Source organism: Carica papaya, chromosome 1, assembly GCF_054855325.1.
Source record: "Carica papaya isolate Zhongbai chromosome 1, ASM5485532v1, whole genome shotgun sequence".
In the NCBI taxonomy this organism is placed as follows: domain Eukaryota; kingdom Viridiplantae; phylum Streptophyta; class Magnoliopsida; order Brassicales; family Caricaceae; genus Carica; species Carica papaya.
In genome coordinates this window covers 3944048-3967312 of record NC_142309.1, presented here as the reverse complement: position 1 = coordinate 3967312, position 23265 = coordinate 3944048, and the positions used below count along the sequence as shown (strand labels likewise).

At 36.0% G+C, this 23265-nt stretch overlaps 4 protein-coding genes across 7 annotated transcripts; 2 read left to right on the top strand and 2 right to left on the bottom strand.

The window, feature by feature from the left end:
• Window positions 1-33: 33 nt before the first annotated feature.
• TPLATE (ARM repeat superfamily protein) lies at window positions 34-6675 on the bottom strand. Its single transcript, XM_088215158.1, has 7 exons — window positions 5285-6675; window positions 4254-4850; window positions 3333-3694; window positions 2551-2854; window positions 2218-2340; window positions 1271-1726; window positions 34-899 (listed from the first exon to the last, which is right to left on the bottom strand). Exons 1-7 carry the CDS (start codon window positions 6410-6412, stop codon window positions 375-377), a joined length of 3495 nt encoding a protein of 1164 aa, XP_088071284.1. The 5' UTR covers window positions 6413-6675; the 3' UTR covers window positions 34-374.
• An 871-nt stretch (window positions 6676-7546) lies between these two features.
• On the top strand, window positions 7547-12608 carry LOC110808994 (Rubisco methyltransferase family protein). Its single transcript, XM_022034689.2, has 13 exons — window positions 7547-8132; window positions 8226-8301; window positions 8961-9166; window positions 9319-9405; window positions 9534-9626; window positions 10283-10437; window positions 10540-10624; window positions 10713-10799; window positions 10878-10997; window positions 11268-11369; window positions 11450-11621; window positions 11819-11904; window positions 12225-12608. The coding sequence occupies exons 1-11, from the start codon at window positions 7764-7766 to the stop codon at window positions 11615-11617; spliced, it is 1548 nt and encodes a 515-aa protein (XP_021890381.1). The 5' UTR covers window positions 7547-7763; the 3' UTR covers window positions 11618-11621; window positions 11819-11904; window positions 12225-12608.
• Window positions 12609-12820: 212 nt separating this feature from the next.
• On the bottom strand, window positions 12821-17325 carry LOC110808986 (kelch repeat-containing protein At3g27220-like). 2 transcript variants are annotated; one of them, XM_088215148.1, is made up of 7 exons: window positions 16859-17325; window positions 16033-16221; window positions 15557-15786; window positions 14547-14717; window positions 14329-14434; window positions 13623-13829; window positions 12821-13165 (listed from the first exon to the last, which is right to left on the bottom strand). In XM_088215148.1, the coding sequence occupies exons 1-7, from the start codon at window positions 17102-17104 to the stop codon at window positions 13001-13003; spliced, it is 1314 nt and encodes a 437-aa protein (XP_088071274.1). In that variant the 5' UTR covers window positions 17105-17325; the 3' UTR covers window positions 12821-13000. The 2 variants fall into 2 exon arrangements, with proteins under 2 accessions (XP_088071274.1, XP_088071278.1); XM_088215152.1 differs by having other exon boundaries at window positions 16997-17325.
• A 620-nt stretch (window positions 17326-17945) lies between these two features.
• LOC110809001 (cytochrome c1-2, heme protein, mitochondrial) lies at window positions 17946-22803 on the top strand. Of its 3 annotated transcripts, none has more exons than XM_022034698.2 (8): window positions 17946-18099; window positions 19303-19389; window positions 19685-19905; window positions 20345-20624; window positions 20722-20793; window positions 21574-21690; window positions 21801-21866; window positions 22419-22803. In XM_022034698.2, exons 2-8 carry the CDS (start codon window positions 19330-19332, stop codon window positions 22533-22535), a joined length of 933 nt encoding a protein of 310 aa, XP_021890390.1. In that variant the 5' UTR covers window positions 17946-18099; window positions 19303-19329; the 3' UTR covers window positions 22536-22803. The 3 variants fall into 3 exon arrangements, with proteins under 3 accessions (XP_021890390.1, XP_021890389.1, XP_021890391.1); XM_022034697.2 differs by having other exon boundaries at window positions 17971-18103; XM_022034699.2 differs by having other exon boundaries at window positions 18029-18054.
• The last annotated feature ends 462 nt before the right edge of the window (window positions 22804-23265 follow it).

Sequence of the window (23265 nt, the reverse complement as noted above, 5' to 3'; positions counted from 1 at the left end):
TGTTTAACTTTTTGTGTTGAATTCAATGCAAGATTTGGAAAAAACGCCTAGACTGGTTAATCTTTGTATCAGAAGACAACCTGATGGAATTAACAATAATCTCTCACAACAAACAACAGAAAGTGAATGGTTAGTATACGATTACAAGATTTACAAGGAACATAAACCCGGCAAATACGTGAAAGTTAAAACAGTGGAAAAAAGAAAGCCTCGGAGGGAGTGCACTCTGTCAAAATTTCAGCAACTAGCCGACTGACTAATCAAACATCAATAACTACAAAAAATGGAGTACAATATATATTATTATTATTATTATTATTATATATATATCCAAACCTTTTCATTTCTTCTCCAATAGAACAGTTGACGAGCCATCAATTAACTTTTGTAGTTCTATCTTTACACAGAATATGCCACTCTTGGAGGACAGCAGCCTGAAGTGCAAGATGCTCAGCCTCCTCCGCTGTTAACTTGGACAGAGTCGAAGGTCCCTTGGTTTTGTCATCTTCTTCGCCATCCTTCTTCTTTTCCTTCTTTTCATTCTCATCTCCTGATTCTTCATCATCTTTCTCATTGTCCGACTTGGGAGTCTTTTTCCGTGGTTGGGCTGCCTTAAGCAAGGCTATCCTTTCCATTGAGATTCGAAGTCGCTCCGCAGCAGCTATCTTCACTTCGTCTTCAGGCATATATTCTACACCCCCGTCGGTTAGATCATCCAACCAGCCCTGTGGATCTGACTCAATCTGCTTTGTGATTGATGCATCGGAAGCTTGGATCACAAATTTGCAGAGCATGGTGGTCGTCTCATCACCTAGGTCCACATTTCTGCTCACTTCACTGGCTCCAAAAATCATCATACCCAAGAATCCTCCATACCAAGTCTTTGCAGCATAACAAAGCTGTTCCAATTTGAAGAATTAGCATACTAGTTTTTTTTTTTTTTTGGGTAAACACTATAAGTGAAATAATTCCAGTAGCCTGTAGTCAATATCGGATTCCAAAAAGAGAGAAATCTGTTTTACTTTCATTTGAAATTGATATGCGTCAAATATTGATTTATCTCAAGGAGAATTTTGAAGAAATTCCTTTCAGTTTTTGAGTTTTGGAGAGATTCCTTTACATTTCATTTCAAAATCCAAGTTAGAATAACAAATCAACTAATATAGTACCTTCCAGAGAAAAGTAAATGAAAATTCCTTCTCGTTCCAGGTAATACCACGTGAAAATAAAAACCAAACTGCAGTTTCAAGAAACGGAGAGTGGATCCTACCTGGAATCCAGCAACTGTCCGGATGACATGTGAACAAACTCTGTGGAAAGGCTTGGATGACAATGATTTCAATCCACTCAGGAAAGGAGAAGATCCATACTGCTGTGCAGCAGTAGCCTTGAAGCCACTGCCCTCATAGATATAGGTACCAGTGTACTCAATTACAGCAGGCAAACTCGGCCATAGTCGAAAAAATTCAACAGGTGAAATTTTATGAGGCAAAAGAAGCTCAGTTAGTGGAATTTTGTAAGGCTGACATCTCAAGATTACAGGCTCTCCAAGTTCAGGACGTAAGCCTCTCTTTTGTCTCACTATTTGTGGATCTTCTTCAGTGTAATCACCTTCATAATCTCCTATACCCCCACTTCCATAGAAAGGATAATATAAGACTTGGACCCAAAGGGCACATTGCTCAAAATGAGAGACACCAACTGTCACGCTACAGAATACTGGATCCTACAAACAAGGTCATAAAGTGAATGGAATTAGATATCATAAAAGCATGAGGGAAAAATAAGGAAATGAGAACTCGAGGAACTGGGGCAAGAAATGTAAAAACTACAGCAATTTAGCATCAATGAATCAAAAAGCATTGCAAAGGTATATCAGCAAACAATTAGAGCTGAAAGTTAAAATTCCAACTCCCCCCCGCCCCGGATAAAGGAGAAGGATTTAGAAGCTTGAGGTGCAGACAATCTGTGGCGTGGCAGAGGGCAACAGGTACTTCGACCTGAAGATTTCCGGCCACCCACAAATTAAAACATGTAGCCACACTTAGAAATAGTTGTACAGTAGCAGAAAACTATTTGTTTAAAGATCAAAAGCAGAGGTTATAAGGAAAACCTTAAGTAGAAGGGCCCGGGAAGATGGCAAGCATGCACAAAAAATGGCAGAGATCAGAGAGGAGAAACAGAAAAAGGAAAAAACTGCAAAGAAGGAAATGAAACCTGTGAAACAAGATTACGCAACTGCCGTACTGCTTGTGGAGATCCATCCATAAAATATAACGCACCAGACAATCCAACCCGGATATCCACTCGATTTAGTTCAAGTTCAGTCAAATTTAGAACCTGCAAAAGTTCAATAAATTAGAAGTTATTATTTCCCCTTTCAGAAATTAGCGGCCGAAGTGCTATTGCTAAGATAAAAAAATCACAAAATTTAGATGCTATGGAGACATTTAAGTATTATATATAACACAGTCACTAGATTGCGCAGAATAGGAATAGCAACTACAAATAGAGGGGGTTCAGAAGCATATAATTGTGAATAGTATTCACCTTCAAATGTAGAGTTATTCTCCCATCACTTGAATCTGCTAAATGGTAAGCTTCAACATAGCACGGATCACTGCTACCAGTCAAAGTACATGCAGTAGGAGGAACCTTAAGTGATGTTGAGTCAATCCCCTTTGTCAGCAAAAGAGTTAATTCACTAGGATCTGGCCTCCAAAGCTCCAAAATAGCCTTATGAATCAGTCCTTCCAGTTTTCTGTCTTGGGCAGCTGCAGCTTCATAAAACTGAACAGTAAGTTTATGGTGGCTGAATGGATAATCTCCTCTGGCCTCACTAACACCAGCCCACCTGAAATAGAAACAAGATGCCTCTGTTTCACGCCAAAATTCAAGAGGAGAAACAAGAGATACAAGAGATCATACTACAATTGCAAAATTAATTAGAAACATACTGGTTTAACAACTACGTATATTTTTGTGTATAGAAAAATATGAATTTTTTAAAAAAATAAATAGGAAAATATGATTTATTTTTTAAATAAATAGAAAAAGATGAATTTAACAAATAAAAATTGGAAGGAAGCATAGTTTTATACAAACAAGAGATGATGGCCAATTATTTTTATCTCAACTACCTTGTAGATGTGAAATCACATTTTACCCAAGTTCGGAAAATTACAGGGGAAAAACACCAAGGAACCAACACATGACATTCATGAGTAACCCCACACTGGATAGCAGCAACAAACTTTGTTGACACTGATCCTTCAACATTTAGCACATGGAACATCATTAACAAAAATCAAATAATTATATACTGCACTCACTTGCTTTCTGTATGATCCAAGACATATTTGATTCTCCGCAATATAAGACGGCACTGATGCTTGCTTACAGAATCAGCCAAACTATTATTTCTATACTCTTCAAGTTCTTTAGTTAGTAATTGGCCAGCCCTGGGATGACGTGATCCCAACCGCTGAGCAGATAAAAGAACTGCCTGAACATCTTGCAGCCTGTTTGACGTATTTGCAGATGAATCTATGTTGAATAGAACTTTGTGAATATTTGATATAATAATATTCAGTGGATCCTCAGGGTCATCGGCTAGAAGAGGATCTAAACCTTCTAGATCAATGTGTTCTGAAATAGCCCAGATAACACGAGCACAGATTCTTGGAGTATTTACCTATCAAATTAACTATGATGTTATTTGATCATAAATGGACAAGAATACTCAATAGCTGTTGCACACAAAATGCAAGAGCCATAATAATTATCCAGTAAAAATTTTGAAACCTAAGAACGAGTAAGGAGTACGAGATAAAAGGTAATATTTTGTCCACAATGAATCTACAATAATTAGTTCTCCAATGAGCAGGTAACTAGCAGCAACAATCAGAAAAACAAATTTCTATTTATTCATGATATCACTATTAAATGTTATTGTGCCCATTTAATTATCCTGTTACTAGTAAAAGTACTATTAATTCTTTGACAGAACTTACGAACAGTATAAAGATCAGAGGCTGCCTATAGCTTACTACCTTAACTCCCAACTTGTTGGTTCACAGATTGGTAATTACGTGACTGACTTAGCTCCATAAGCAGAAAGTAAAAATTAATCAAACAGATTTCTGGAAGTGCAGCAGATACGCATCATAAAATTATGACAACTTCTCTTGCCAGAATTGATAGAAATATAGATAACACACATAAATTTTATTTTCCAGCGAAAGGTTTAATACCTCTCGAAGATCTTTGACAAGTTCACGTTGCAAGTTTTGCAACCTTGTCTCGTTCAAGATTTGATCTTGAGAAGCTCCATCTTTAATTTTCTTTACACCTCCCCTTGTATCATAGATATGACACAGCCTAACAAGCAACTTCAAATAGCAATCAATTGCATAAGTCCGGCCATCACAATGCCATTTGACACAAGGCCTGCAAACTTCTACAACTTCTAAGGCTGGCTCTGTCCAGTTCAGTGCACCATAACCAGTTCCATAGGCTAACGCACCAATCACTCTGCTTTCCATCCCAGAGTTCTTCTGTACAGGCAAGGGTAGAGACAACTGGAAGCAACTCTCCACAAGCATTGCCACTAACTCCTCCCTAAACAAGCTTTTACTTGTGACACTATTTAGATCATCTCTTATCCTTGAATCCTCAAAAAGAGAGGCAATATCTGTACCTGCAAGAGGCTTCTGACCCCTTCGGACACTTTCCTTTGCAAAGAGATCAACACATAGGGCTGTCCGACAAATGCAGGCTAATGCATGCATTCGATCTGACTCTGCTCTCAAGTTCCTCACCATCAGAAGCAGCCTTCTAAACAATGAAACCTTCAAGAATAAATTCTAAACATTAGATCAAGCTTAAAATTACATTATCCATATCCGTTCCCATAATAATTACAATTATATAACTGAACATGGATGTTCTTTCCCATTTCTTCATAACCAGTGTTGATAAGAGCGATAAGAAATGTCATATAGTCATACAGGCCTGTAATATATCTTCAATCAGCTTGTTCGTTAACTTTAATCATAAAAGGAACACATTTTTTCACTTAATTTACTTGCAATTTGCTTGCAGTATAAAAATTAGTTTCAGCTGCATCTTCAAGCAAACTCTCAGATTCCCTATCTGTCTTCTACCAAGTGCAGTGCTCAAAAAGTAAAATAATGTTCCTGACTGTACTAATATCGCTACCACCCATATCAATATTCAAACAGAAGAGCTCACAACTGAAGGTAGAAGGAACACACGAATTTACCTGCATATGAAGATCGAGCAGGTGTAAATTTGTAACAACAGCCCTGACAATACTTTCCCTTGCAGAAGAAAATTCCTGTCTGTCCCACAGCGTCAAGATCGCGATAATGGACTGGGAGGCCCACTCCGGCTTCCCTCCAGCCACATCCGCCAGATACAACATGTTGATCCCCACCTCGAAAATCAACGCCGGATCCAGTGAAGACGCTAGGAACGGAGCCAAATGCGTCACCAAGTCTGAGACTCCAACCAGTTTCTCCGCATTAGAGTCGACTACTGCTCCTTTCACCGCACTAGATGAGGCCTTGGAGAGCTTCCTGATTACCTCCACGCTTCCTGACGCCACCGCCTTCACAGCGTAAACCAAGGGGAAGACCGTGGCTCGGAAGCTCTCAACGGGAAGGACCAGCGACCTTGCCATCAAAGCGCTCCTCTTCCTCCACACGAAATCCACCATTGACGACACCCAATTGGACCGTATAGCCAGAGAGTTCTCGCTATCCACCAGCTTGTCCCCCGCAAGCTTGCTCATCCGCTTAGAATCGAATTCCTGAAACAGCTTGTGAACGGACTCGAAAGCGACCTTTGAAACCGCATCGGATCGGTCGAGCATGTTCTGGCCAATACGAGACCACCAGGTGGATACTTTGTCAAGGAGGTTAACATTGTTCTCGCAGAGCGTGACGAGGTCGTCGCGAGCAAGTATGCAACCAAGCGTCTCGGTAATGGAGAATCGAAGGTTGTCAGACGGCGAATCAAAGCAGCCGGAGATCTCCGCATTGCAATCAGATATAAGCTTCCCGAGAGAAAACGAAGGAATCGCAGCGAGCATAGATACTGCTGCGGCAGTGACATCCGGGTCAGGGAAGTGAAGATCAGACCGGATTCCGGCACAGACCGAGTCCCACAGGTCAGCCGTGAGACGCGTAGACCGAATAAGGTCGAAGGCGAGCTTCTTACATACCGCGGAAGCCGGCACCGCGACGATCTCCTCCACGGCGGACTTAGCAATGACGGAGATATCGCGGCCAGCGGCGGACTGCTGCAGCGCCTGAAGGAGTGCGCCAGACTGCCGGAGCGCGTCGTTGGAGCGGAGGTCTGCTTGGATCTGCGCAAAGAGGATATCCATTTCGTTTATCCTTTCAAAATTCCGTAAAAATCAACAGAAAAAGTTTCTCTCCTCCTCCTCCTCACTCGTGTTTGTCGACGAGTGTGGTGTTGGACATGTCGATTGTGTTAGTTCGATAGTTGAATTGAATCTGCAACATCTTTGTTTTTGAACTTCTTTCTGAATCTCAGAGTATTATCGCTTCCATTTTCCCTCTTGTTGCAGAAAATATAAATCGAAGATGAAGATGAAGGTCTTGGAAGATGTCACTGTGTTTGGGCTTTTTTCAGTTGAGGAGTTCGGGTCCAGAGGCCGACGTCGTTTCGCATGCTAATCATATAAAATAATAATAATAATTTAAAAATAAATTATTTTCTTAATGTTCGCTTGTCAAATTATTGAATTAAACTTAATTATCTAATTTTTCCTTTAAACAACATTAAATAAATTTATTTTAAAAGTAAAAATTCTATTTATTTTTTACCCCTATCTTATTTTCTTTTGAAAATTTATTATTTTCAAAAATAATGAAAATCAAATTAAAATATTTAATTTTTGAAAGTGGAATATCAAGTTTAAATTAACTTTAATAAGTTAAAGTTTTTGTCAAATAAAATCATTAAAAATATTGAATTTATGTTAAAAAATTAATATTTACTGAGAATTACATAATTAGAATTCAGTAATTTACTATTACCAAATTGAATTATAATTTTTGAGAATGAATAATTGTGATCTCTAAAATATTTTTTGTGTATAATATTGAAATTTATAATTTATAATTTTTTTTATTTTATAATAAAAAAGTACAGTAGTTAAATAAAATAGATAATTTAAAGTAATTAATTAGACAAAAGTATTTTTTAAAAAATTCTTTAATTATTTAAACATACTATAACTTTTTAAATTTTTTATATTTAAAAATATAATAGATTAAACATTTAAAGCAAATAACATATATTCTGTATAATTAAAATATCTAGCGCCAAAAGAAATTGGTTTTCGATATATTTTTAATTATCTTTTTGGAACAAAATAAATTATAATTGGCTGTACGAGTAAAAAATAATTTTATTTATATATTGTTTAATTAAATATTATTTAATTATTATATATATATATATATTTACCTCCAATTGGGATTTCTCCGTATAAAATAGAATCAGTCCAATTCCCAAATTTATTTTTTCCTTTTTCTAAAGAAATTCCAATTTCACAATCAGTCCATTTTCATCTCTTATCTTCGAAGAGCTGAAATCCAGAAACTAGCTGCCTTCTTCAGAAAATATCCTAAACGATATCTATCTAAACAGAAGAAATCTCAAATCCGTCAACCAAAATTCAATCATATTCATAAACCCTAACCCTAATAATGTTAGTCACCGTGGAAGTTACTTCTCTGCAGAGCAGATGTTTAACGGTTCCACTTCGCTCTTTGCCATTTTTTGGTGTTTCACACTCTGTTTTCAAAACCCCCATACTCGTTTCTCCTTTTCAATCAATTCGTAGAAAAAGCTGCTGCTTAGCTTCATCAAGCTCCGACACCTTAGTGGTGGGTTCGCGCAAGGAAGATGGGAAGGAAAGCGAAGTTGTGAGCAAGAAGGAGGATGAATTTGGGGAGTTGAAATATTGGATGCACAAGAACGGGTTGCCTCCTTGCAAAGTTGTTCTTGAGGAGCGGCCTTCTCATGATGAGAAGCATAAGCCTATACACTACATTGCTGCTAGCGAGGACTTACAGGTGGTTGTCAATTTTATGATTCATTTTGGTTCCCGGCTTTTAAATTGGGAAACTTATTGAAGCTCTGGTTTGGAAATAAATGGTGGATTGTAGGCTGGTGATGTTGCCTTTTCAGTTCCAAATTCGTTGGTCGTGACGCTGGAAAGAGTATTGGGGAATGAAACTATTGGTAATGCAGAGTTTGCGTTTCAATTTCCATGGAAGAAATATTTATTTTTTCAGAGTTGAAAATTATAGTCGTATAATTTTTAATCTAATCATGATACATGGTTTATTCACTGAAAGTTCACTTGGTAAAGCTTCTCTATTCCCATCTACACCAGTTACTTGAAAGAAGCTATCTTTAATATTTCTTGAATAAGGAACATGAGAATACACATTAAAGCGAGGCAAGGTGATTATGATAGTGTCAGAACCAATATAAGACTGGCTTAGTGTAATTTGGATCATGTCAGGGCATCAATCATGTTAATTGAGCCAAGAGGGAATCCTTTCATGAATTTAAATAACCAGGTAACTACTCAAAAATAGCTAGGTAACTAAGTATATTTCTAAGATCCAAGACAAAGCTTCAGATTTTTGGTTGACTTTTACGATAAAATGTGGCAAATAGATGGGTTGCAAGAGGAGCATGTATCCATACTAATGGGAGTGAAGATCACAGATTCATTTCCTTCCTTTCTCCAATCCTGCTTCAGTCTAGGACTAGCTAGTACTGATTGATGGAAGATACATAAACTTTGCACGCATGTTTAAAATCTTCTTCTAGGCTTGATAAGATTTTGTTCAGTTGGCTGATTAGTGTTACTTGCTTGGACTTTCATACAGCGGAACTATTGACCACAAATAAGTTGTCAGAATTGGCATGCTTAGCACTTTACTTGATGTATGAGAAGAAACAAGGAAAGAAGTCATTTTGGTATCCTTACATCAGAGAGCTTGATCGTCAGCGAGGGAGAGGTCAACTTGCTGTGGAATCCCCGATTCTGTGGACAGAAGCTGAATTGGCTTACCTAACAGGTAGCCCCACTAAGGTATAATCAATAATGTGCTTTTGCCATCTTTTTAGCTGTTGGGAGATGATTATCGGTTATGTGATGCTAGCTAACTACCTGCATATTTATATATGGTGGGATAGTTGGTTGTTTAGAAAGTTTTGACATTCTATTCCACCTTTGATAATCAGGCAGAAGTTCTTGAGAGAGCTGAAGGAATTAAAAGGGAGTATAATGAGCTTGACACTGTCTGGTTTATGGCTGGATCCCTGTTTCAGGTTTTTAAGTGGCATCGCTATCGTTTGTTTACTCTGAATGTTGTGACTCTTCTTTCTCAAGAACTGCAACTCAGTACTTCGTATGATCATCCCCCGAGATAATTTGACTACCACTTTGCCTTTTGCAGCAATATCCATATGATATACCCACTGAAGCCTTTCCTTTTGAGATTTTCAAACAAGCTTTTGTTGCAGTTCAGTCTTGTGTGGTGCATTTGCAGGTTTGTCCATTTACCAGTGAACACTTCTTTTCTTTTCTTTTTACTCTCTGTTTTCCCAATTCATGAGGGGACAGAGTTATTAGATAGTTATATACTGGGTTCTTTATGTTTTCATTTACTTTTCATGTTAGAAAATGTTGTTGGTTAAGTTTGTTAATAATGGTGCATCTGAAATATGCACGTGGCATGCCCTTTTTTTTAGATATGATCCTTTTTGCATAATGTGTATATGTCAGATGTAATGCTGCATCTACAGTTATGTTATTTTCTCTTCAATGCGTTTTTGATGGTCATAGAATTTGCTTGGTGTTCCCTGGATCATCTAATATGTTTTCTAGAGTATAAAGGTAGCACAAATGCTTAATTGATATAGTGTTCAAAAGGTTGAAGCAGTGACTGGTATGGCTACAGGTGAAATTTTCACCTGAATTTTTGGTTTATTGATCACTTATAAGGTAGCTAACCTGTTAGTAATTATGCACACTTTATCATATTGTCATTAGTTCCTTTATTAGAAGAACATGTAGAAGGTTATTTGTTCCTTACAATTTACTGCATTGCTTTTACTTTTTACCAGCATTGTCTGTTATATTATCCTCTTATTTTCTTTCAAAGACAAGGCATTCAAATGATGAATCAGTGCTGTATGAACTCAGAAAGTCAGTTTAGCTCGAAGGTTTGCTTTGGTTCCTCTTGGACCCCCACTGCTAGCCTATAGGAGTAACTGCAAGGCAATGCTCAGTGCTGTTGATGGTGCTGTCGAACTAGTGGTTGATCGCTCATACAAAGCTGGGGATCCCATTGTTGTCTGGTATCACTCATGGCTGGAGATCCCATTGTTCTTAGTCTTCTGTGATTGGACCTTATTTCCTTGCTAATATTTCTTCTCTCTCTCTCTCTCTCTCTCTCTCAGGTGTGGACCACAGCCTAATTCGAAATTGCTTCTGAATTATGGATTTGTTGATGAAGATAATTCTTATGATCGTATAGTGGTTGAGGTAAAATCTAGCCTTTTATCTTCTAGTTGGTAATATTGCATTTTTCATGTCAACCATGTTCATTTGTTTTGGTTGTGATATGTTACAGGCAGCTTTGAACACTGAGGATCCTCAATATCAGGACAAGAGAATGGTTGCTCAAAGGAATGGAAAACTATCAAGACAGGCTTTTCATGTAGGTATTTCATATCTTCTATTAATGCAAACAATTCTTTGGTGCTTTCTTCTGATCTTTACATTATTTCTGGTGCAGGTATCTAGGGGAAAAGAAAAAGAAGCAGTTTCAGAAATGCTCCCTTATCTGCGACTGGGTTATGTATCAGATCCTACTGAAATGCAATCTGTTATTTCTTCTCAAGGTCCAGTTTGTCCAGTAAGTTATATTCCAATTTGTGCTTATTCTTTCAAATATGTTTCTGACATTTGGTTCAGTTCCATTTTTATCTTTGGAATTCGAAGTGTACAATAGTAATTATTTTTTTTAAAAAAAGTGTACAATAGTAATGTTATAATTATACATATCAAGACTAGTACTATGAAAAGGAAGAAGATAAAATTCAAATGAAATTGAATCTAATATGCCATAAGGATTAACTACTGTCATTTCCTAGGAATTATGTTGAACTTTTATTGATGATTGTAGGTAAGCCCTTGCATGGAAAGAGCAGTGTTGGACCAACTTGCTGATTACTTCAAAACCCGCCTTGCTGGCTATCCTACTTCTATAGCTGAAGATGAGTCATTGGTAATTTTGGCCTCTTCATTCATTATTCTCAGATCCTAGTGTTGTTGTGACTGAGATTTGACTGGTGTTCTATTTGTCAGTTGGCAGATCCTAAATTGAATCCTAAGAAACGAGTTGCAACTCAACTTGTGAGGTTGGAAAAGAAAATGTTAACAGCATGCCTGCAGGCAACAACTGATCTGGTGAAACAACTGCCTGATGACACGGTCTCTCCATGCCCAGCACCATATGCCCCTTTGTTGAGATAAAAAAGCATGTTCTCTCTCTCTCTCTCTCTCTCTCTCTCTCTCGCTCTCTCGCTCTCTTTCTCTCGCTCTCTCGCTCTCTCTCTTCCCCCATCCGGGACCACCTGAACAAAAAAAGAGAAACGAAAAGGAAAAAAATAACTTATTGTTGTATGCTACATCTATGTATTATATTAACACTAATTTGTTGTAAGTTTCTTGCAGATTGATTATGTCAATGACAATCTTCTAAAGTTGGAGAACTTATTTTTCTTGGACATTTTCAGTTCCACTGGGAGAATGTAAACTAGGTCAGTGATATGGAACCTTGCAGAAAACTTGTAATCATCATTTCCTGATCCTTGAGGCTTTAATAAAGCAAGATGATAACATATATATATGTATGTCTCGCACTTATCTAGTCGATAATACATACATATATATCTCAGCCAAACTAGATCAGCAAAAAGGAAAATCTAAGTTTGGAAAAGATTCATGACTCTCTTGTATGAGCTACAAGATATTTCTGGAACTCCTGAAACAGGAAGTTGAAATGTCAAATAATTTTTGTTAGGGTGATTATTCTACTCATTATGTCCTCAGCTGTGATTTTTTGTTTTTCTGTTTGCAGATAGATTTAAGCTGCTGTATTATGCCTACCAACAAGAAGTGGAGCGTGTAGCTGAGTCTAGAAAGTGTATAAAAGCAACCTGAAGCTATGCTTGTCTATTCAAATGTGCAGATCACAAGCTGTGAAATGAAGGGTTGCTTCCCTAAGTATTGGCAATTTTTTCCCCCCCTGCCTGCCTTCTCCCCGATTTTCCGTTCCCTTGCTGTCATGTATTCACTCTGAAAATGTGGATATAATCTGCCAGTGAGCTTGTTATTATACCATTCCATGAGTGAGGTAAAAATTCACCACCTGTAATTTGGCAATTCTTGTTTCCCATTCTTTGTAAATGCAGACCTGGATGACGCTGATTAATCAAATCCCATTTCCACAACTTTTGTGCTACATATTGGGGTTCTTATTGGCATTGATTTCCTCACTTAGTTTCTCAATAAAGGGATTGTTTTACTCCATTGCTCAGCCACCTAGTCATGTTTGCATCTTTTTCCAACCCTAAAATTTCTGTTTATGGAAAAAAGCTATGATGGCAGCCTGAGGAAAATGTTTTAACTGGTTTTAATGTAAGAATCAGCTTTAAAACAGTGGTCTCCTGTCAATTGTCTCATGAGAAAATCATTTCCACATATTCATAAATCATTATTATGTGAACGTGTACAGGAAATTAATTTTAGTACTAATTAAAAAAATTATCAAAAAATACACAAGAGAAAGCAAGACTAAGTTCAGCTGATCTATAGTTAAAACGCTAAGGAAGCTCTAGTGATAATAGAACTGAATCACAACCTCAATTTAGTTCTCCATGTCTCTCCAGTGACCTTATTTGGCTGGGGATTTTCCGGTCCTCTGTCCCGTTGTCCAGATGTGAAATACAGATATCCATCCCAGAAACCAGTTAGAGTGGTTTTCACACGGTAAGGAAGCTTCCCAATTACTGACCATGCCTGCAATTGGAAGTAGAAAGTTCTCAAAAGTTTGAAGGGTTATTGTTATCAGAAAATAAGATCGTGCCCAACTTCAATAATTCAATCAGGGCAAAAGTAAAGGCAAGAACCAAACAAAACTAAGCCTTGGGGGGCGGGGTGGGGGTGGGGGGGGGGGGGGGGAGGGGAGAGAGTGAGAGCGAGAGCCATGGTGGCTGCAAGGGCATAAAAAAGGCAAGAACCACCAAAAGTACACCGGTCAGAAAATAACCTAACTGGATTCAACAGAGCCAGGATGCTCTCCCAGCAGTACTTGTTTTTACCTCAACATGATTTATCATATGCAAGTAAAGAAATTTAACAATTATTTCCATCCAACGAGGAATTTTGTTGCCAGGCAGAACCAAATAGAAACAGTAAGTATACAATATAAACATAATGCATGTTATTCTATTTGGTCATAGAAGAATAACAATACCAGTGACTCCAAATTAAATTGGAAAATCTCCCCGACCAGGTTCAACTTTTTGGTCACTGGGTGCCATATCGTTGTCCCTCCGGAAATAATGATTGAATTGTTTACGATAACCCAAGCACACTCAATATGAGAGTTTGGTTTTGGCATTGGAGATAACATCTTCCACTTCATTTCACTATCTAGCATATAAACATCAGCATATACTACCTGAAATGAGAAGAATGAAATAAGGATACAGAGGACAATGATGACTTAAATGAATTCTGAGCAATTTAATATGTATTTGACAGAAATTCTATGGTGGCTCGAACACATGATGCTTCTATGGTAATTTTCTACCATTTCATAGTAATTTTATTTCGACATCACCTAAGATTATATAGTAATATGATCTTTCATAATATTAAGCAATTATTACACAAAGTTAATAAATTATTATGACGAGTTACAAAACTACTGCAAGACATGATATCTGCAAAGCACATTAGTACCACCCCACACTTGAATTAACAATAATGTGAATGAGTGGCCTATTCTTTGCTCACCCGTCATTTAACAAACAAACTCATCCGAGCACAAAAAGACATTTAACATTAACACTTTTTTTTTTAGATAAGACATGTAACATGCACACACCACAGACAACTAAATTCAAACCAAACACAATATAATCAAAACACCATATTCTGACAACTACTTGAAATACCTCATGCCTGCGTGAGCACTTGAAAATAGGTGACCCAGGCTTGGCCATAAAGTCACCCTCTTGACCACCAATAACAAAAAGCCGATCATTAACAGCAATACATGCCCTGCCAGCGAAGAACTGAGTTTGTTAAATGATAAAGTATTCATTAATCCCAGTGAAACAAATCACCTAGTTCCCTACAAAGAAAAATCAGAGATATGAATAAATGAGGATACCTATGTGGTCCACCCCGAGGAATTGGTATTTCTGTCTGCCACCCTTTTTCCAAGGCTTTGCCATCTTTGACTGCGATACTCCAGTGCTCCACAGCTGGTGTGTGACGATTCTCTTTGCTGCCACCCATTACGTGGAGCCTGCCTCTCCATATTTGAGTTGCTGGAGCATATCTGAAAAATATATCTAAATGATCTCAATCTAATTCTTCAACTAAATGATTAGTTGTCACCAAATTCAGCTATTGACAGAAGAATGCTCAGGGATCATTAGATATCCAGTTTCAAGCTTGAACAAAACAACATTTTTCAGTTAGCACCTGGAGAGTTGCTGGTCTTATCACATATGAATACTATCATATAGACTATAAATTCAGTTATAGCTGCCACAAGAGCACATCAAAAAGACAATGCAGGGAAGGAATTGTGTCCTTCCACCCATAAAACTTTCTGAGGGAGTGACAAGAAGCAGTTGCTGGTCTTATCACAGATGAATACTATCATATAGACTATAAATTCAGTTATTGCTGCCACAAGAGTACATCAAAAAGACAATGCAGGGCAGGAATTGTCCTTCCACCCATAATACTGTCTGAGGCAGTGACAAGAACCAGTTCTCTTCACAAATTACAAAATAATATTCTCTTTATAGATCAAAAAGTAAATTAAAAAATATAAATATAAATGACCATGACAGAACCAATACCAGTGGGAGCAGACAGGTACATTCAAATGCTTCAGATATTTCAGATCAGAAAGTAACTATCCTACCAGATGGGAACAGGTACATGTTTCCATGACCGAACTTGATTGCATATCTAGAAAGTGATGCACTATAAGTAAGATTCCTACAATACGAAATCCAACTTTTATAAAACAGATTCGTGATGATTATAACCTAAGAGTTTGTTTTTTTCTTTTTTCATCACTGATCAAACATTTTATGTAGCCTAAGCAGGAAAGTAAATAAGGAGAACCACATTATCATCACATGAGGAAGTCAAGTTATATACCTGGGTGCTGGTAATGGAGGCATGTCCCACCATTTCTTTGTGTTGGTGTCAAGGACAAATGACCGAGCTGTTGGACCTCTACATTGAGGTCCATTTTGCCCCGAGATCACATAGATGTACCTTCCATCAGTTGCTACTCCCAAATGTGAATTTGCCATCTCTCTCGGTGCGTCAAATCTTTCACTCCACTTGTTATTAGTAAAATTATATACATCAACATGAGAGTGCACCTGGAGGCCGTCAATATTGACATCAAGACACAACATTCAAAACCAGTTATTGCAGGCACAAACATTATATTTAACACATTAATTCTAAAGTTTGCATGATAAATTCAAAAAACAGCAAAATCTACATATTTATACTCAACTTAGATATACACATGCCCTATAAAGGATCATATAGAACAAAATAGACCCTGTTAAATCCAGGAACAAGTAAATGTCCTGATGAACTCAAAAAAAAAGGATGCTTACGTAGTCAAGGCTGCCATAGCCTGAAAAGACATACAAAAGATTCTTAATCTGTATTGCTGATCCATCAAGACGAGGCACTGGAGCCAATGCCATTTGCTCCCATTGTAACTCTGGTGCTGGTAAATCAGCATATGTTGCTGATAGTAATCTCACAACACTCTGGTTTTTTGAATATTTTCCCCTTGCTATCTGCAAAAACAAAATTTTCACCCCATTGATTCATCATTACCAAAGCTAGTCACCCATGAATAAAAGCATAGCATCACTTAATGACAAATAAAACTATCTTAATCAAACATGATCACTACGAGATTCACAGAAATAGTGCACTGACATCAATTTACAAATAGCTGAAATATAATGTTCATTTCGTTCACTATTAAATAGGTGCTTCTTTATATCATTTTTATTCAAAGTGCCCTCACATTTCATTCCAAAGAAACACAGCACGGTACAAACAATACATGAAACATTAAGGTTATACTTAGAGCAAGTCAAGAGTGTGTTAAATCAATCTTGAGGGAAATGCATTTTTACAATTTCATCTAAAACTACATATGAATTAATCCGTTATCAACTTCTAATCTAATTTTTACAACTCCTAGCTTAAATTTTCAAATTAGTTCCCTAAAAATTTCTTTATTTCTTCCAAAAATTTCCCAAGTTACCACCGAACCCCGTAAGTAACAGAAACCTATCAGTTTTCCAGAAAGCACAACGAAAACTCATCCAGAACCAAAAAAGTGAACTCCAAAATCAACATAACAACAGCAGATGCTAAAAAAACCCTAGAAAAAGAAGCAGAGAAATAGCCACAACACAGAACCTTTTCAACAATGCTGCCGTCGACATTTGGGACAACAACCGTCGGCGATGAATTGAAATCCCAGCCAGACGCCACTGCCTGATACGCAGCAGAAAAATAAGAAGAAGAAGCCCATAAAAAATTTACAACAAGACCAACCCCTAAAAGCCCGGCACATGATGAAACCAAAATGAAACCCTTCAAACGCTGTTGCTTCTTGTTGCTGTTGTGGTGATGATGAAGGTGATGGTGAAGAAAATTGGCCATGGAATACACGAGAACCCAGTAAACGACGCATATTTCAAATATATATATATATATATAAAGAAGGAGAATACGGTGCCTGATATGGGGAAGAAGAAAAACCGTGTTGATTGGAGAGCACAAAGATTTGGCGCCAGTGGTTTTCCGTTCACTTTCACCGTCTTCGCATATGTTTCTACGGGTATAAATATACACACATACACATATATTATGTGTCTGTGTATATGAGCTGGGCCTCTGGTTTTATGACTCTGCAGGAAAATGGAGGGTATTTAAATAGATTTATTATAATAATGATGATAATAATAATAAGGTATTTAAATTAAATTTTAAATTTTCAAAATAACAACACTAATAATAATAACATACAAAAAAAATTTATAATTATATGAAATTTAAAAATTATCTTTTATATTTCACATATTTTAATTATAATAGTAATAAATAAGATCAGTTTTTTTAAAATATAAATTTTATTAATAATTTGTGATTAAAAACTTAATATTTAATTTAAAAATAATGAGTTCGTATATTATTGTAAATATAATAAATTTAGTGTAAATTGAACTAGTTAGTATATTAGTGGAATTATATTGATTAATTTTTTATGTTATAAAATTATTTTTTTATTGTGGTAAAATAATAAATGATTAAATTTTTATATTTTTAAAAAATTATTTACTCTTACATATATATATATACATATACGTATGTATAATATAAATAAAATTTTATAATTAAACAACCTAAAAATTATTCTGAAACTTTTTTTCTCTTTAAAATAATAAGGGAAAAATAAAAAGCCTGGTACATGCTTAATGGGCCTGAGAGAGAAGCCCATAAAGGCCCAAAAACACTATCATTCATCGACTCTCTTAACGATGGAGAAGAAGAGGTGAAGAGGGCACCAGTAGCCTTACAGTTCCCATTTTCTCTCGCATCACGATCTCTTGGTTCGTTAAAGCCTAACTCTGTCAATCTTCCTGCTTTCTCATCTCGTAGGTTATTTCTCTTACTCTCTGTAATTCTCTTCATCTTCTTCAGATTCTCGCTGTTTCTCGGATCTGTTCAACGCTCTATTAGGGTTTTTTAATCCGTGTGTGATTCAGTATACCATGTATGATCACATGCCTGTATAATCGTGAGATTGTTTTTTGGGGCTAGATTCTTCAGCTTGTTATGGGGTTGAAAGTTGATTCCTTTTAATTTTTTATGTTTGTTCGTTTGGAGAGAAACAATGTTGTCATGTTTTAGTGGATAAGATTTGTTTAGATGATTGTTTTTGTTTGTGGATTGTATAATCTAATTCTTGAAGGAGTTTTGCTAATGAATAAAGAACGTAACTTGCAGTAGTGAAGTATAATTCTTTGCTGAAAACAAACTTAAGCTCATCTTTGGGTAATTATGTGGGCTTGATACTGTCTGATTGTGTTTTGCATGGGTTTCTATATGTATGAAAATTTGGTTTTATAGGTTCTTTTTTTTTTTTTTGTTTCTACTCGCCTTATAAATTTGACCAATATCTACTGGGTCCATATTTTGTTTTTGGGGGGTTTCTTTTTATGTCCTTTATGTGCCAGTAAAATTAAATGTGACTCATGTTGATCATCATTATTTGGAATTTGGTTTTCATGTATTGAATCATAAATTGTGATATAAGAATGCATTATGAACTTTAGGATTCTTAGGGAAACATATACAGACATTGCACTATGTTGTAAGTCATGCTTGTTTATCAATTGCATCAAATTGCTTTGCCTTTTCAAGTTAGACTGTTAGATGACTGGAAATTTATGTTTTTGTTATATTACACGTAATAAGAACATGGTTTTGTATCAGATACTATCAGAAGTATTTTCTTGTCCAGAATCTAAAATCGTAGTGTATAAATGCAGTTACAGAGTTTATAATTCTTAGGGAAACATATAGAGACTCTTAACTATATTGGCTGTGATGCTTCCTTTATCATTCCAAAAAATTGCCTTGAATTTGATAAGTCAAATGATTAGATGGTTTTTTCTTTCAAAAAGAAGGTCCGATTGTTAGATGAGTGAAAAAGTTTTTTTTGTTGTATTCCTACGAATAACAAAACATGGTTTTTTTACTTGATACTATCTGAAGTATTTTTTCACTAGCATAAAACAGTAAGCATTGAACTTTTGGTCCTTATTCGGGTAAAAATGTTCATCATTCTTTTGCAGATCTAATTAATTGAGATATTTATCAAGATGGCTGGAGGAGGAGTTATCCAGCAGCTCCTAAGGAGGAAACTTCAGTCTTATTGTGCCGTAAGAATCTTATGTTGTTGAATATCTCAAATAATGCACAAATTTGAGTGGTAAATTTTGTTCATATGCTTCTAGGGGATTCTCTGTAGTGTTATATTTGTGGCTAAATGTCAATTCTATCAAAAACTGCCATCTTGAAGTCATTTCCTGTATATTTTTGATCATGCATTAATAGTCTCTTATTATTATTTGGAATCAAAGTAGGAATACTTGATTCTTGATATGCATCTGTGTGATCTGGATGTGGACTGAAACGGAACTCAAATACAAACTGCTTCTGTATGTTTTCTTTCAGGCTCCTCCAATTTTGTCATGGTTTGCATCAAAAAAGTTTCAACAAGATAGTGGATCCACGGGTATGAAATCCCTAAAGGCATTTGCACTCATTGGTGCTGGTGTTTCGGGATTTTTAAGTTTTGCAACAGTAGCATCTGCTGATGAGGCAGAACATGGTTTAGAGTGTCCAAGCTATCCTTGGCCTCACAATGGAATTCTCAGTTCATATGATCATGCCTCGTAAGTCTATTAACTTTCTCCTCATATTAAATTATCTATGGAGCCTTACAATCTTCTGTTCACATTCTTCCTTGTATTCCACTTCTGATCTATACTTTGAACCGTTAGACAAAGTCTTACCACTTAAAACATTTGAGTGTCTGAGAATTTGGTGTCTGCCCATGCATGGCTGCAAATATATATATTTTTTTTTTCTCTGTCTTCATGCTATTGGCTCAAGAAAATTTATATAATGTATAGGTAAATGTAAAATATTTTGCTGAAAAAAGGTTTATTTAAAAAAAAAAAATCGCTGAAAAAAGGTAGGTGGCTTCACACTGTCCTGCTCATGTCCAGGGTACTTTGTTTCGGATATTAACCTTATAATATCATGTTTTGCAAGTAAAATGTTGCACCAAACAATTTGACTTAACAGTTTGACATAAATTTTTCAAAATAGGATTCGCCGGGGTCACCAGGTATACCAACAAGTATGTGCATCGTGCCACTCTATGTCTCTTGTATCATACCGAGATCTGGTGGGTGTTGCATACACCGAAGAGGAAACAAAGGCAATGGCAGCTGAGATTGAAGTTGTTGATGGACCTAATGATGAGGGTGAAATGTTCACTCGTCCTGGTAAACTCAGTGATCGTTTTCCTGAGCCATATGCAAATGAACAAGCTGCAAGGTTTGCTAATGGAGGAGCATATCCTCCAGATCTGAGTCTTATTACAAAGGTTATTTCTGCTTTTTGATTTAAATGTTTTGAAAGTTTTGATTATATAATGTGAAAAATCCATATTCTGGAATTTTTTTTGCCTTCTGTCCTTTCAGGCTCGTCACAATGGTCAGAATTATGTCTTTGCTCTTTTAACTGGTTATCGTGACCCTCCTGCTGGCATTTCGGTATTTTCTGTTTTCTTGTCTTTTCAATGAGTTTTGCATGTAGTTCTATTTTGTAACATCAAGAATAGATATAGTTTTATTTTGTAACATGAAGAATTAGGTCTTATCTTCAGATGTTGAGGGGATTCGACAGAAGAAATTGGTTTGAATCTTTTTATATAATACATCATAATTATTCTGTAGCGCACCTGCAAGCATAGCCCTTTTGATCGGTGCATATCACAGCTTTGGCAAAGATCTGAGTTTAGGATCCCCTATTCTGTATATTGCCCTATAAAAAAAGCAATGGTCCCATGTTGCTGTACAACATTGCTGATGATATGTATGATGTCCTATAGAGGAGGGATAGGGGAATGAACCATAAGTGACGAAACTGTATGCACCATGTTCGAAGATAATATAATGGTCATTTTTGTCTTTCTTGATGTATTCTCTATCTACTTCGTTGTTAATATAGCGATCCCTATGTTCTAAGGTGACACCATGTATTCCCTTCATACAAGGTTAGAGACATTTGGCTTCATTATCAACCTATGGCTTAGAAGTTAGCCTATTTCTGATATTATGAGTTAGGGACCCCACAGATATTTTGACTCCTTAATGTACTTTTTACATGCATAGGCACCCCTTAATGTGTTGTCAGTAATTCAGTTTTGTTCTTATGAAAAAAAAAAGAAAAAACACGTCTAAGCACTTAGCTCGTTTTGTTCCTATTACTTTGGTATTTCTACATGATTCTATAGAGACCAGTTATGTAAATTGACGTTTTGCATGTTCCAGATCCGAGAAGGATTGCACTACAATCCCTACTTCCCTGGGGGAGCAATTGCTATGCCTAAGATGCTTATTGATGGTGCTGTAGAATATGAAGATGGTACCCCTGCAACAGAAGCTCAGGTTGGTTTTCCTTTTAATGTTCTGAAAGTGAGGATAGGCTTCTCATAGCAAGTTTCTCGTATAATTGTTTTCCGAGCTTAAGGCTTAGTCTTTGTTGTGTGGTGGTGCAGATGGGAAAAGATGTGGTGACATTTTTATCATGGGCAGCTGAACCAGAAATGGAAGAAAGAAAATTGGTAAATCTGCTCCATGCCTTTTTCTTAAAAAATAAATTGCATTGAAGTCGTCATATAATATGATAATGATTTTCTAATAAAAAGAAATTGGTTACTGTATAAGAAGTTTATAAGATCAATTAAGTTAATTTTCTTAATAGATGTTAAATGATAGTTTTAATATGTATCACGTGACAATTGCATAATTATCAAATAATAGAAAAGAACATAATAATTATTATAGTTGTGAAGGGACCAAAAAACACTAACGGTTTTAGCTAACATGGTAAAGAAAAATAAGAGTAACAAAGTAGGAGAATAGAAAGTGTGTATTTTAGCTAACATGGTAAAGAAAAATAAGAGTAACGAAGTAGGAGAATATAAACTGTGTATAAACCTATTATAATTCTTTTTCCCAAAAATTTCTGCAACTATAGAATGGTGAAATACAGTTTGTTTACACTGTGGACCAAGTCGAATTATGCCTAAAACTTTAGTGACTTCTGTGTAATTGACCCTACCGATTTACATGCATTTCAATTCTGATACACTGTATCCATCTCCAAAATGCAGATGGGTTTTAAATGGATATTTGTACTCTCACTGGCTCTACTCCAAGCTGGATATTACCGGCGTTTGAAGTGGTCAGTTCTAAAGTCTCGCAAGCTGGTCCTCGACGTAGTGAACTAAATCTTCCTTATATTTTATGTTAAGCTAATGTGTCTGGAAGGATGCGGAATCGGAAATAATCGCTTCACGAGAAGAATGTAGGTTTCTGGCCAAATATTGATGTGCTGAACCAGTTTGTTATAACCTGAAGCAGTTTGAGTATTTTTTGTGTTTTTGAAGTTGAGAAGGAAATAAGCCCACCTCATACACATAATGATCATTATTCTTTTGTCAAAACTCTTCAAAGTTTTGTAAGGTTTTTCAGTGTTACATCAACTTCTTTGGGGAATTCTTTGTTTCTTCAAATTTTTTTGTTTCATCAAAAATTTCTGGTACTACGCAAATATGCAAATGCAGTTGCTACCGTGAACTCAACCCCGAATTATTCGTCTGATTTTCTTTTTTAAGTTGTCTTAGTTTCGGTTTATTACTTAAACATGGTTTTTGGACTTGGCTTTCCTAAGAACAGTTTTTTTTTTTATTGATGTGTTTTTTATTTAATATAATAGTTTTATGCATACCGATTTCTATAACAGAAAAAAAAAAGACAATTAATTAAAAAGAGTTGAATTTCTTAAAAATAGTTTTTTGATTGCTGTGTTTTCTATGTTTTATATATATATATATATATAAAAAAATAGATAATTAATTAAAAAAAGGTGGAATATTTTCCTTTTGACTTGATTTGTTTTCCCTTTTTAACGTTTTAATTTATTTCTTTTGTAACACCTTAATCTTTTTTTTTTTAAAT

Coding starts and splice junctions, on each gene's coding strand:
- TPLATE (XM_088215158.1), bottom strand. CDS start 6,412: ATGGATATCCTCTTTGCGCAGATCCAAGCAGACCTCCGCTCCAACGAC. Junction 2,855..3,332: donor TTGGATCATACAGAAAGCAA/GTGAGTGCAGTA, acceptor TTTCTATTTCAG/GTGGGCTGGTGTTAGTGAGG. Junction 900..1,270: donor GGACAGTTGCTGGATTCCAG/GTAGGATCCACT, acceptor AAATTGGAACAG/CTTTGTTATGCTGCAAAGAC.
- LOC110808994 (XM_022034689.2), top strand. CDS start 7,764: ATGTTAGTCACCGTGGAAGTTACTTCTCTGCAGAGCAGATGTTTAACG. Junction 8,133..8,225: donor CTGCTAGCGAGGACTTACAG/GTGGTTGTCAAT, acceptor GGTGGATTGTAG/GCTGGTGATGTTGCCTTTTC. Junction 9,167..9,318: donor TAACAGGTAGCCCCACTAAG/GTATAATCAATA, acceptor TTTGATAATCAG/GCAGAAGTTCTTGAGAGAGC.
- LOC110808986 (XM_088215148.1), bottom strand. CDS start 17,104: ATGGCCAATTTTCTTCACCATCACCTTCATCATCACCACAACAGCAAC. Junction 16,222..16,858: donor ACGGCAGCATTGTTGAAAAG/GTTCTGTGTTGT, acceptor TTGTTTTTGCAG/ATAGCAAGGGGAAAATATTC. Junction 14,435..14,546: donor CCTCGGGGTGGACCACATAG/GTATCCTCATTT, acceptor CTTCGCTGGCAG/GGCATGTATTGCTGTTAATG.
- LOC110809001 (XM_022034698.2), top strand. CDS start 19,330: ATGGCTGGAGGAGGAGTTATCCAGCAGCTCCTAAGGAGGAAACTTCAG. Junction 19,390..19,684: donor AACTTCAGTCTTATTGTGCC/GTAAGAATCTTA, acceptor GTTTTCTTTCAG/GCTCCTCCAATTTTGTCATG. Junction 19,906..20,344: donor AGTTCATATGATCATGCCTC/GTAAGTCTATTA, acceptor TTTTCAAAATAG/GATTCGCCGGGGTCACCAGG.